The 14,556-nt window shown below is 38.3% G+C and overlaps 1 protein-coding gene across 3 annotated transcripts in view; it reads right to left on the reverse strand.

The window, feature by feature from the left end:
- LOC108570505 (neuronal PAS domain-containing protein 2-like) overlaps positions 1–14,556 on the reverse strand; it is a 75,143-nt gene that overhangs the window by 45,237 nt on the left and 15,350 nt on the right. The window contains exon 1 of one of the 3 annotated variants that reach the window (XM_017932374.1): positions 13,436–13,769. The exons of the other annotated variants lie outside the window; for them this stretch is intronic. Coding sequence (XP_017787863.1) covers positions 13,436–13,587 — 152 coding nt within the window. The 5' untranslated portion in view covers positions 13,588–13,769. Of the gene's footprint in view, positions 1–13,435; positions 13,770–14,556 lie in introns of those variants that run through there. 3 annotated transcript variants of the gene reach the window in all.

The following is a 14,556-nucleotide window of genomic DNA, read 5'->3' on the forward strand; positions in this document are numbered from 1 at the left end:
ATAAAGAGAGATCTGAGATTAATGGGAGAATACGTACCGGGTAGATTATTCCCGTTGTATTTTACGCTCGAATTGTAATACGATTCTTCTAAGATTACGAAGATCTGAATATCTCTAGAATATTTTTCTCCTAAAATCGAGAGAAAATCTAATTTCAAGAGTGCAGCACCGAGGCTACGTTATTATTTGGCAGAGGCTTCGGGCGTTATGCAACGAAATTGCAAGGTGGAATTCGCGATATTGTGCATCGGTGCGACGATAGAAAAGCAAGTCACCGTGTTGTCTGTCGAAGCGAGGTTACCTAAAAATTACGTTATAAAATTTCAAGAACGGGACGAGCGTGTCTGGTGGAAAAAAAAGTGAGCAAGGTCGACGAGTCAATCAAATCGTGATCGGATGTGCGCCTCGCGATTCGACGAAGGAAAGATATCGTTCTCCGACACGCGGCAAATGCAAAAAGCATCGAGAAATATCGAAAGAAATATAATAATACACACAGAGCTCTTCTCGCTCGTCTACCATCAATTTTCGACGTAAACAAGAATTCTTTCCGGAAGGATTACCTGAACAAAGTTAGATCATCGCGCTTTAAATCGCGAATACACACCGTTCAGGCATTTTCTTAAAGAACGCAGACGATCAACGAGGAGAGACAGTTATAGTGCCTCTACAAAGGCAACCTTCGAATTTGCATATTCGTCGAACGAATTTTCTCGTAACAAAAGTTCATACCTGGCTGTTCTGTTTTTAGCCGTGAATTATAAACGAATTTATATGTAACCACACTTGGCTAATTTTAACCGTTCATCGTAGTTTCTAGTTTTTATGAATACTCCTAGGATAGCTTCGTTTTCTTCTCTTCGCTATAATCGTTGTTACAGTTCGAGACATTTTAAATAGCTTTCGTGTGCATTGTTTATTGTTTAATCATTATTCGTATATGTACAGTATGTTGGATAATAAATAACGTGATCCACGTGGTGTAGTGTTTTCTTAGCGAAATCTCGTGTTTTTCCCTTTTCCGACTGGTTCCGACAGGTTTTCGTCCATCGCGAAAAACGCAGAAATTCGACTCTACCCTTTGCTCTTTCCGTTCCGATGGTCGAAAGCCTCTTAAGAAATATGCAAACGATATCCCCGCGCATGGATATAAATACGTCGTTAACACCAGAGGCGAATCCTTATAAAGGTCGCGATGGTAAATGAATTTTTCATGCAAACTACGTGGTCGATCTTCGGCTATGGGGATCAGTAGATCTGGTGATATTGAAAACGTGTAAGTAGTGAGAATCCGTTAAGTGCATTTGCGCGTAAAATGAGCGAGGAATTGTAACCTGGCGTATTAAACGAATGTTTGTTCCGTTAACTTTTTTTTCGTAGCCTTTGATAGGGTAACTTCTTTCACAGGGATTACAGACGAAACGCGGTAGTTTACGTTGAAACGTGCTTTAGATGTACAGTGTGCGACAATAAGTTATGGCGCAAAGAGACATTAGACGATTCTTGGTGAAAAAATTTTAAAAATTGCAGTTTTAGGTAGGATACAATTGTCACAAATTTACTTTGCATAGAAATGCGGTGAAATTTTATTATATCAATTAAGGATTTTCAAACTTGATATTCACGAAAATTAAGCCTTCAAATTCGATTTTCCCGAAAATTAAGCTTTCAAATTCGATTTTCCCGAATATTAAACGTTCAAAGTCGATTTTCCCGAATATTAAACCTTCAAAGTCGATTTTCCCGAATATTAAGCCTTCAAAGTCGATTTTCCCGAATATTAAACCTTCAAAGTCGATTTTCCCGAATATTAAGCCTTCAAAGTCGATTTTCCCGAATATTAAGCCTTCAAAGTCGATTTTCCCGAATATTAAACCTTCAAAGTCGATTTTCCCGAATATTAAACCTTCAAAGTCGATTTTCCCGAATATTAAGCCTTCAAAGTCGATTTTCCCGAATATTAAGCCTTCAAAGTCGATTTTCCCGAATATTAAGCCTTCAAAGTCGATTTTCCCGAATATTAAGCCTTCAAAGTCGATTTTCCCGAATATTAAGCCTTCAAAGTCGATTTTCCCGAATATTAAGCCTTCAAAGTCGATTTTCCCGAATATTAAGCCTTCAAAGTCGATTTTCCCGAATATTAAGCCTTCAAAGTCGATTTTCCCGAATATTAAGCCTTCAAAGTCGATTTTCCCGAATATTAAGCCTTCAAAGTCGATTTTCCCGAATATTAAGCCTTCAAAGTCGATTTTCCCGAATATTAAGCCTTCAAAGTCGATTTTCCCGAATATTAAGCCTTCAAAGTCGATTTTCCCGAATATTAAGCCTTCAAAGTCGATTTTCCCGAATATTAAGCCTTCAAAGTCGATTTTCCCGAATATTAAGCCTTCAAAGTCGATTTTCCCGAATATTAAGCCTTCAAAGTCGATTTTCCCGAATATTAAGCCTTCAAAGTCGATTTTCCCGAATATTAAGCCTTCAAAGTCGATTTTCCCGAATATTAAGCCTTCAAAGTCGATTTTCCCGAATATTAAGCCTTCAAAGTCGATTTTCCCGAATATTAAGCCTTCAAAGTCGATTTTCCCGAATATTAAGCCTTCAAAGTCGATTTTCCCGAATATTAAGCCTTCAAAGTCGATTTTCCCGAATATTAAGCCTTCAAAGTCGATTTTCCCGAATATTAAGCCTTCAAAGTCGATTTTCCCGAATATTAAGCCTTCAAAGTCGATTTTCCCGAATATTAAGCCTTCAAAGTCGATTTTCCCGAATATTAAGCCTTCAAAGTCGATTTTCCCGAATATTAAGCCTTCAAAGTCGATTTTCCCGAATATTAAGCCTTCAAAGTCGATTTTCCCGAATATTAAGCCTTCAAAGTCGATTTTCCCGAATATTAAGCCTTCAAAGTCGATTTTCCCGAATATTAAGCCTTCAAAGTCGATTTTCCCGAATATTAAGCCTTCAAAGTCGATTTTCCCGAATATTAAGCCTTCAAAGTCGATTTTCCCGAATATTAAGCCTTCAAAGTCGATTTTCCCGAATATTAAGCCTTCAAAGTCGATTTTCCCGAATATTAAGCCTTCAAAGTCGATTTTCCCGAATATTAAGCCTTCAAAGTCGATTTTCCCGAATATTAAGCCTTCAAAGTCGATTTTCCCGAATATTAAGCCTTCAAAGTCGATTTTCCCGAATATTAAGCCTTCAAAGTCGATTTTCCCGAATATTAAGCCTTCAAAGTCGATTTTCCCGAATATTAAGCCTTCAAAGTCGATTTTCCCGAATATTAAGCCTTCAAAGTCGATTTTCCCGAATATTAAGCCTTCAAAGTCGATTTTCCCGAATATTAAGCCTTCAAAGTCGATTTTCCCGAATATTAAGCCTTCAAAGTCGATTTTCCCGAATATTAAGCCTTCAAAGTCGATTTTCCCGAATATTAAGCCTTCAAAGTCGATTTTCCCGAATATTAAGCCTTCAAAGTCGATTTTCCCGAATATTAAGCCTTCAAAGTCGATTTTCCCGAATATTAAGCCTTCAAAGTCGATTTTCCCGAATATTAAGCCTTCAAAGTCGATTTTCCCGAATATTAAGCCTTCAAAGTCGATTTTCCCGAATATTAAGCCTTCAAAGTCGATTTTCCCGAATATTAAGCCTTCAAAGTCGATTTTCCCGAATATTAAGCCTTCAAAGTCGATTTTCCCGAATATTAAGCCTTCAAAGTCGATTTTCCCGAATATTAAGCCTTCAAAGTCGATTTTCCCGAATATTAAGCCTTCAAAGTCGATTTTCCCGAATATTAAGCCTTCAAAGTCGATTTTCCCGAATATTAAGCCTTCAAAGTCGATTTTCCCGAATATTAAGCCTTCAAAGTCGATTTTCCCGAATATTAAGCCTTCAAAGTCGATTTTCCCGAATATTAAGCCTTCAAAGTCGATTTTCCCGAATATTAAGCCTTCAAAGTCGATTTTCCCGAATATTAAGCCTTCAAAGTCGATTTTCCCGAATATTAAGCCTTCAAAGTCGATTTTCCCGAATATTAAGCCTTCAAAGTCGATTTTCCCGAATATTAAGCCTTCAAAGTCGATTTTCCCGAATATTAAGCCTTCAAAGTCGATTTTCCCGAATATTAAGCCTTCAAAGTCGATTTTCCCGAATATTAAGCCTTCAAAGTCGATTTTCCCGAATATTAAGCCTTCAAAGTCGATTTTCCCGAATATTAAGCCTTCAAAGTCGATTTTCCCGAATATTAAGCCTTCAAAGTCGATTTTCCCGAATATTAAGCCTTCAAAGTCGATTTTCCCGAATATTAAGCCTTCAAAGTCGATTTTCCCGAATATTAAGCCTTCAAAGTCGATTTTCCCGAATATTAAGCCTTCAAAGTCGATTTTCCCGAATATTAAGCCTTCAAAGTCGATTTTCCCGAATATTAAGCCTTCAAAGTCGATTTTCCCGAATATTAAGCCTTCAAAGTCGATTTTCCCGAATATTAAGCCTTCAAAGTCGATTTTCCCGAATATTAAGCCTTCAAAGTCGATTTTCCCGAATATTAAGCCTTCAAAGTCGATTTTCCCGAATATTAAGCCTTCAAAGTCGATTTTCCCGAATATTAAGCCTTCAAAGTCGATTTTCCCGAATATTAAGCCTTCAAAGTCGATTTTCCCGAATATTAAGCCTTCAAAGTCGATTTTCCCGAATATTAAGCCTTCAAAGTCGATTTTCCCGAATATTAAGCCTTCAAAGTCGATTTTCCCGAATATTAAGCCTTCAAAGTCGATTTTCCCGAATATTAAGCCTTCAAAGTCGATTTTCCCGAATATTAAGCCTTCAAAGTCGATTTTCCCGAATATTAAGCCTTCAAAGTCGATTTTCCCGAATATTAAGCCTTCAAAGTCGATTTTCCCGAATATTAAGCCTTCAAAGTCGATTTTCCCGAATATTAAGCCTTCAAAGTCGATTTTCCCGAATATTAAGCCTTCAAAGTCGATTTTCCCGAATATTAAGCCTTCAAAGTCGATTTTCCCGAATATTAAGCCTTCAAAGTCGATTTTCCCGAATATTAAGCCTTCAAAGTCGATTTTCCCGAATATTAAGCCTTCAAAGTCGATTTTCCCGAATATTAAGCCTTCAAAGTCGATTTTCCCGAATATTAAGCCTTCAAAGTCGATTTTCCCGAATATTAAGCCTTCAAAGTCGATTTTCCCGAATATTAAGCCTTCAAAGTCGATTTTCCCGAATATTAAGCCTTCAAAGTCGATTTTCCCGAATATTAAGCCTTCAAAGTCGATTTTCCCGAATATTAAGCCTTCAAAGTCGATTTTCCCGAATATTAAGCCTTCAAAGTCGATTTTCCCGAATATTAAGCCTTCAAAGTCGATTTTCCCGAATATTAAGCCTTCAAAGTCGATTTTCCCGAATATTAAGCCTTCAAAGTCGATTTTCCCGAATATTAAGCCTTCAAAGTCGATTTTCCCGAATATTAAGCCTTCAAAGTCGATTTTCCCGAATATTAAGCCTTCAAAGTCGATTTTCCCGAATATTAAGCCTTCAAAGTCGATTTTCCCGAATATTAAGCCTTCAAAGTCGATTTTCCCGAATATTAAGCCTTCAAAGTCGATTTTCCCGAATATTAAGCCTTCAAAGTCGATTTTCCCGAATATTAAGCCTTCAAAGTCGATTTTCCCGAATATTAAGCCTTCAAAGTCGATTTTCCCGAATATTAAGCCTTCAAAGTCGATTTTCCCGAATATTAAGCCTTCAAAGTCGATTTTCCCGAATATTAAGCCTTCAAAGTCGATTTTCCCGAATATTAAGCCTTCAAAGTCGATTTTCCCGAATATTAAGCCTTCAAAGTCGATTTTCCCGAATATTAAGCCTTCAAAGTCGATTTTCCCGAATATTAAGCCTTCAAAGTCGATTTTCCCGAATATTAAGCCTTCAAAGTCGATTTTCCCGAATATTAAGCCTTCAAAGTCGATTTTCCCGAATATTAAGCCTTCAAAGTCGATTTTCCCGAATATTAAGCCTTCAAAGTCGATTTTCCCGAATATTAAGCCTTCAAAGTCGATTTTCCCGAATATTAAGCCTTCAAAGTCGATTTTCCCGAATATTAAGCCTTCAAAGTCGATTTTCCCGAATATTAAGCCTTCAAAGTCGATTTTCCCGAATATTAAGCCTTCAAAGTCGATTTTCCCGAATATTAAGCCTTCAAAGTCGATTTTCCCGAATATTAAGCCTTCAAAGTCGATTTTCCCGAATATTAAGCCTTCAAAGTCGATTTTCCCGAATATTAAGCCTTCAAAGTCGATTTTCCCGAATATTAAGCCTTCAAAGTCGATTTTCCCGAATATTAAGCCTTCAAAGTCGATTTTCCCGAATATTAAGCCTTCAAAGTCGATTTTCCCGAATATTAAGCCTTCAAAGTCGATTTTCCCGAATATTAAGCCTTCAAAGTCGATTTTCCCGAATATTAAGCCTTCAAAGTCGATTTTCCCGAATATTAAGCCTTCAAAGTCGATTTTCCCGAATATTAAGCCTTCAAAGTCGATTTTCCCGAATATTAAGCCTTCAAAGTCGATTTTCCCGAATATTAAGCCTTCAAAGTCGATTTTCCCGAATATTAAGCCTTCAAAGTCGATTTTCCCGAATATTAAGCCTTCAAAGTCGATTTTCCCGAATATTAAGCCTTCAAAGTCGATTTTCCCGAATATTAAGCCTTCAAAGTCGATTTTCCCGAATATTAAGCCTTCAAAGTCGATTTTCCCGAATATTAAGCCTTCAAAGTCGATTTTCCCGAATATTAAGCCTTCAAAGTCGATTTTCCCGAATATTAAGCCTTCAAAGTCGATTTTCCCGAATATTAAGCCTTCAAAGTCGATTTTCCCGAATATTAAGCCTTCAAAGTCGATTTTCCCGAATATTAAGCCTTCAAAGTCGATTTTCCCGAATATTAAGCCTTCAAAGTCGATTTTCCCGAATATTAAGCCTTCAAAGTCGATTTTCCCGAATATTAAGCCTTCAAAGTCGATTTTCCCGAATATTAAGCCTTCAAAGTCGATTTTCCCGAATATTAAGCCTTCAAAGTCGATTTTCCCGAATATTAAGCCTTCAAAGTCGATTTTCCCGAATATTAAGCCTTCAAAGTCGATTTTCCCGAATATTAAGCCTTCAAAGTCGATTTTCCCGAATATTAAGCCTTCAAAGTCGATTTTCCCGAATATTAAGCCTTCAAAGTCGATTTTCCCGAATATTAAGCCTTCAAAGTCGATTTTCCCGAATATTAAGCCTTCAAAGTCGATTTTCCCGAATATTAAGCCTTCAAAGTCGATTTTCCCGAATATTAAGCCTTCAAAGTCGATTTTCCCGAATATTAAGCCTTCAAAGTCGATTTTCCCGAATATTAAGCCTTCAAAGTCGATTTTCCCGAATATTAAGCCTTCAAAGTCGATTTTCCCGAATATTAAGCCTTCAAAGTCGATTTTCCCGAATATTAAGCCTTCAAAGTCGATTTTCCCGAATATTAAGCCTTCAAAGTCGATTTTCCCGAATATTAAGCCTTCAAAGTCGATTTTCCCGAATATTAAGCCTTCAAAGTCGATTTTCCCGAATATTAAGCCTTCAAAGTCGATTTTCCCGAATATTAAGCCTTCAAAGTCGATTTTCCCGAATATTAAGCCTTCAAAGTCGATTTTCCCGAATATTAAGCCTTCAAAGTCGATTTTCCCGAATATTAAGCCTTCAAAGTCGATTTTCCCGAATATTAAGCCTTCAAAGTCGATTTTCCCGAATATTAAGCCTTCAAAGTCGATTTTCCCGAATATTAAGCCTTCAAAGTCGATTTTCCCGAATATTAAGCCTTCAAAGTCGATTTTCCCGAATATTAAGCCTTCAAAGTCGATTTTCCCGAATATTAAGCCTTCAAAGTCGATTTTCCCGAATATTAAGCCTTCAAAGTCGATTTTCCCGAATATTAAGCCTTCAAAGTCGATTTTCCCGAATATTAAGCCTTCAAAGTCGATTTTCCCGAATATTAAGCCTTCAAAGTCGATTTTCCCGAATATTAAGCCTTCAAAGTCGATTTTCCCGAATATTAAGCCTTCAAAGTCGATTTTCCCGAATATTAAGCCTTCAAAGTCGATTTTCCCGAATATTAAGCCTTCAAAGTCGATTTTCCCGAATATTAAGCCTTCAAAGTCGATTTTCCCGAATATTAAGCCTTCAAAGTCGATTTTCCCGAATATTAAGCCTTCAAAGTCGATTTTCCCGAATATTAAGCCTTCAAAGTCGATTTTCCCGAATATTAAGCCTTCAAAGTCGATTTTCCCGAATATTAAGCCTTCAAAGTCGATTTTCCCGAATATTAAGCCTTCAAAGTCGATTTTCCCGAATATTAAGCCTTCAAAGTCGATTTTCCCGAATATTAAGCCTTCAAAGTCGATTTTCCCGAATATTAAGCCTTCAAAGTCGATTTTCCCGAATATTAAGCCTTCAAAGTCGATTTTCCCGAATATTAAGCCTTCAAAGTCGATTTTCCCGAATATTAAGCCTTCAAAGTCGATTTTCCCGAATATTAAGCCTTCAAAGTCGATTTTCCCGAATATTAAGCCTTCAAAGTCGATTTTCCCGAATATTAAGCCTTCAAAGTCGATTTTCCCGAATATTAAGCCTTCAAAGTCGATTTTCCCGAATATTAAGCCTTCAAAGTCGATTTTCCCGAATATTAAGCCTTCAAAGTCGATTTTCCCGAATATTAAGCCTTCAAAGTCGATTTTCCCGAATATTAAGCCTTCAAAGTCGATTTTCCCGAATATTAAGCCTTCAAAGTCGATTTTCCCGAATATTAAGCCTTCAAAGTCGATTTTCCCGAATATTAAGCCTTCAAAGTCGATTTTCCCGAATATTAAGCCTTCAAAGTCGATTTTCCCGAATATTAAGCCTTCAAAGTCGATTTTCCCGAATATTAAGCCTTCAAAGTCGATTTTCCCGAATATTAAGCCTTCAAAGTCGATTTTCCCGAATATTAAGCCTTCAAAGTCGATTTTCCCGAATATTAAGCCTTCAAAGTCGATTTTCCCGAATATTAAGCCTTCAAAGTCGATTTTCCCGAATATTAAGCCTTCAAAGTCGATTTTCCCGAATATTAAGCCTTCAAAGTCGATTTTCCCGAATATTAAGCCTTCAAAGTCGATTTTCCCGAATATTAAGCCTTCAAAGTCGATTTTCCCGAATATTAAGCCTTCAAAGTCGATTTTCCCGAATATTAAGCCTTCAAAGTCGATTTTCCCGAATATTAAGCCTTCAAAGTCGATTTTCCCGAATATTAAGCCTTCAAAGTCGATTTTCCCGAATATTAAGCCTTCAAAGTCGATTTTCCCGAATATTAAGCCTTCAAAGTCGATTTTCCCGAATATTAAGCCTTCAAAGTCGATTTTCCCTAGTATGTTGGATAATAAATAACGTGATCCACGTGGTGTAGTGTTTTCTTAGCGAAATCTCGCGTTTTTCCCTTTTCCGACTGGTTCCGACAGGTTTTCGTCCATCGCGAAAAACGCAGAAATTCGACTCTACCCTTTGCTCTTTCCGTTCCGATGGTCGAAAGCCTCTTAAGAAATATGCAAACGATATCCCCGCGCATGGATATAAATACGTCGTTAACACCAGAGGCGAATCCTTATAAAGGTCGCGATGGTAAATGAATTTTTCATGCAAACTACGTGGTCGATCTTCGGCTATGGGGATCAGTAGATCTGGTGATATTGAAAACGTGTAAGTAGTGAGAATCCGTTAAGTGCATTTGCGCGTAAAATGAGCGAGGAATTGTAACCTGGCGTATTAAACGAATGTTTGTTCCGTTAACTTTTTTTTCGTAGCCTTTGATAGGGTAACTTCTTTCACAGGGATTACAGACGAAACGCGGTAGTTTACGTTGAAACGTGCTTTAGATGTACAGTGTGCGACAATAAGTTATGGCGCAAAGAGACATTAGACGATTCTTGGTGAAAAAATTTTAAAAATTGCAGTTTTAGGTAGGATACAATTGTCACAAATTTACTTTGCATAGAAATGCGGTGAAATTTTATTATATCAATTAAGGATTTTCAAACTTGATATTCACGAAAATTAAGCCTTCAAATTCGATTTTCCCGAAAATTAAACTTTCAAATTCGATTTTCCCGAATATTAAACGTTCAAAGTCGATTTTCCCGAATATTAAGCCTTCAAAGTCGATTTTCCCGAATATTAAGCCTTCAAAGTCGATTTTCCCGAATATTAAACCTTCAAAGTCGATTTTCCCGAATATTAAGCCTTCAAAGTCGATTTTCCCGAATATTAAGCTTTCAAACTCGATTTCCCCGAATATTAAACCTTCAAAGTCGATTTTCCCGAATATTAAGCCTTCAAAGTCGATTTTCCCGAAAATTAAGCTTTCAAACTCGATTTTCCCGAAAATTAAGCCTTCAAACTCGATTTTCCCGAATATTAAGCCTTCAAAGTCGATTTTCCCGAAAATTAAGCTTTCAAATTCGATTTTCCCGAAAATTAAGCCTTCAAACTCGATTTTCCCGAAAATTAAGCCTTCAAACTCGATTTTCCCGAAAATTAAGCTTTAAAATTCGATTTTCCCGAAAATTAAGCCTTCAAATTCGATTTTTCCGAAAAGTAAGCCTTCAAACTTGATTTTCCCGAAAATTAAGCTTTCAAACTTGATTTTCCCGAAAATTAAGCCTTCAAATTCGATTTTTCCGAAAAGTAAGCCTTCAAACTTGATTTTCCCGAATATTAAGCCTTCAAACTCGATTTTCCCGAAAATTAAGCCTTCAAATTCGATTTTTCCGAAAAGTAAGCCTTCAAACTTGATTTTCCCGAAAATTAAGATTTCAAACTTGATTTTTCCGAAAATTAAGCTTTCAAACTTGATTTTCCCGAAAATTAAGCTTTCAAATTCGATTTTCCCGAATATTAAGCCTTCAAACTCGATTTTCCCGAAAATTAAGCCTTCAAATTCGATTTTCCCGAATATTGAGCCTCGGACGAACAAATTTCATTCCATATTTTCTGTATGTAAATTCCGAAAATTAAGCCTTCAAACTCGATTTTCCCGAATATTGAGCCTCGGACGAACAAATTTCATTCCATATTTTCTGTATGTAAATTTCCCGCATACAACTTAAATTTTGTACAAGGCGATTCGTTCCGCAGATTATACGAGGCAGTAAATACACTTCAATTGATAGTCAGATTCACGGTAAATAGTTTTCGAGGTCAATAGAATTGCGTGTTGTCCTTCTGCGGAATGTTTCCCATGTTTCAGCTGCGATGCATTTATCTCCTAACTTTATCCCTAATCCTAGAGAACATTGTTTCAACGTTGTTGCTACGCGAGCGAAATGTCGGAAGTATTTTCCGGTAGCCAACAATTTATGTCACGAGGAACTCCGACAACGTGAATTATTAGTATATTCTTTCATACTCCAACGTACGATAAATTTACCAAGAAAAATGGAATTTTCTCGATAGCATCTCAGTTAACGCAACTACCAAGTCTCGTATTTCTCAGATGCAAAAAGAGGTTCTTGTTAAAGCAACTTCGACAATATCGCACGTTTCGACGTGCAAACATTCATCGCAGAAAATATTGCACCGCATTCGAGCAGCTAGACTTCGACTTTTGCACATCACGTGTAACGCCCGCGTGTACAGTAAACGCTGCATACGATCGATTATCGCGAACAGCAACATTGTTGTAAAATGCAACGTGCATGTTGCAAATGATGCAGAGCGGCGGGAGGTGGTAATGCACGAAACGGATCGAACAAGGTTCTCCAGGTTCCAACGAGACATTTCCATCAAAAAGTTGCGGGGAAAAGTCTGGGCGAAATTTCTGCGTCGGCTACTAATTTCATTATCGACAGAGAAAGTCGATTTTTTTTTCTTCGACCGTCTCATCGATAAATTTCCAACATAATAAATCACTTTTAGCTGTTGTCCGCGACAGCGTCCGTTTCCGAGAAAACTTCGACGCGTTAGAGAGATTCCTTTGATAACGTTCGAGCGAAATGACACATTTTTTTGTTTACTAGAAAAAGACACTTGAGAAAATTCGTCACGCGAAAATCGTTTAGACGTTTGTAATGCAAAAGCGTTGGAGAAAAAATACTGAAAATTGTCACTCGTTTGCATTGATTTGTATTCCAAAGAAATAACGAATAAAATTAGCATTGAAATATACCTACATATGGTAAAACTGAAGAAGTGGAATTTTTTCAAAATTTCTAATTTTTCAATTGAAATAAAATAAATCTGACGTTAACTCTCCTCGAGATCGAGAAAAAAAATTCGACCGTGTAACTCTAACGTAACTCCAAGGAGAATGGGCTAAACACACACACACACAGACACACATTTGTTGATACTTCCATTAACACGCTGTTCCCGTTATCGTTAAGGCAAATTTTTAATGGACCAGCGTGTACAATGTTCAGTTTAAATGTGTACTGCACACAGTCGACTCCCCGAGGATTGTTAATGCACGTAGATAATAAACATATAATGTCAACTGGTATCTATGCCGTGCTTGTCGGTAGAATAATTTATAGATTGCAAGGTTGAAGCAATATCGTGACCTTTGCAATCTCTGGATTGCTCGCCAGGCTTCGTGTAACTTGCACTATACGTTGTTGCATTCATTTCCGAAGGTCTCTGTCCGTGTTGGTCGTAACGCGATTACAATGCGAAACGAAGGAAAAACGGAGAGAGAGAGAGAGAGAGAGAGAGGAAAAAAGGGAAACGAAGGGGGAAACGAGAACAAACGTTGATCGTTTCGTGCGAAGCGTATCATAGTAAACAAGCGATGGAAATCAACGCGGTGCTACGCATTCTTTCATCATTCCCCAATGAATTCGCATAGAAACCCACATGAATCGTGCGCAAACGACACGAGAATCGTGTACGAGAACGATTTCACTCTTAACTATTTAACAGTAGATCGATATCGAAATTATTTTCTATCAAAACTCACTGTTATTACACTCCTAATCGATCGTGACCATATATACGTACTCCAAGTTCGATTACAATTGTAAAAATCGCATAAAACGTAGATAGTACCGAAATAAAAAAAGTTGACTTTCAAATTTCCCGCCATTAACCGGGAAACTCATACGTTCACCTTGCACTTGAAATTTTCGATAATCGATCAGTCTGGCGGTATCGATACGTAATACACCGCTGTGCAACAACCGTAAATTCTACCTGTTTTCCCGATTACGGTCAAATTGACCGCGCTCGACAGATTACGTAACGAAAATATTTCACCCTAGCCGGTCCGGAGGGTTAGGCTCCGACGATTAAGGCTGAACCTTTAACATTACACGGATTACACGCATATCCGTTCACCTTGACGCATTCTACGACCTTATCTCATTAATAGAACAACGAGTCTGACCTTGGAGCCGGCAAATCCATTGTGGTCGTTCGATGATGTTGATCGTGATGGTGATGGGTCCTCTCGCTCGTGCCGATGATCCCTGGATGAAGTGTCTGTTGTTGCGGATGTTGAGGGTGTAGATACACCTGTTTCTGTTGCTCCCGCCACATTCTTCCAATTTTATCCTTGCCTCTGTTGAAACTGTCAGCGACCAGTTTCAACGACAAGCACGTTGAATTTTCTTCGTACGATCGAACAGATCATCGTTGCACCTCATAATGAATCACCTGTGTTTCTTCGATTTATCCACTTACGACGTATCGTTGTTAATTCAGTCAATCACGTGTTCACGGTGCGACACTTGGAGAAATGTTTTTTCTTCTATTCAGGCGGAAGGAGAAAAACTCGAGACACTAGACTCGTCCTCGGCGTCGTTCGCCATATTGGAGAACAGAGAGCGCGCAAACAACGAAACTCGGCGGTTCGACGTTGAACGGCCGTGGTGTGTCTGGCCCGTTATCGCGCGACAACTTTGCGGCTTGTTTGTTGCGCGAATTAAAATTAGCCAGGTCGCCGGTTAATCTTGGCCGCGCGATCGCTCCGAGCTCGGTTTCTTTCGCGTACCCGATAAAAAAACCCACGGTCCCCGTATCTCAACGTTCAACGCGACGAGCAAACATTCGGCAAAATCGGGAGAGACGGAGAACACAGAGAGATATACACAACGTGTTGATTAGACAGAGAGGTATCGAGAGAAAGAGAGAATGTTTTCCGTCGATAGCAACGCCTTCTCAACGCAGACGAATCTACGATAGATCTCTTATCCCGCCACAATTTTTATGTCAGTCTCTGGTTTCGCGTACGCACGAGAGCACACGTGGCCACGTCGAAAAGTGTGTGTGTATGTGTTTTGTGCGCAACGACGGAAAAGAAAAACTGCGGAAACGCGGAGCGACCTTCGTAGACGTGTACAATAGGTCACGCGAGAATCACATTCCTACGTCTCGAGGAACGCATCGAGCTTCGCACAAGTTTGCGGCGTAACGGTAGCCCGCAATGTCTTTTCCCGCTCCACGAGAATTCAGGCGAACCAATACCCGATTTTCGATATACACAATCGAAATGTCACGTAGAGAAAG

Source organism: Habropoda laboriosa, unplaced genomic scaffold (genome assembly GCF_001263275.1).
Source record: "Habropoda laboriosa isolate 0110345459 unplaced genomic scaffold, ASM126327v1 scaffold84, whole genome shotgun sequence".
In the NCBI taxonomy this organism is placed as follows: Eukaryota; Metazoa; Arthropoda; class Insecta; order Hymenoptera; family Apidae; genus Habropoda; species Habropoda laboriosa.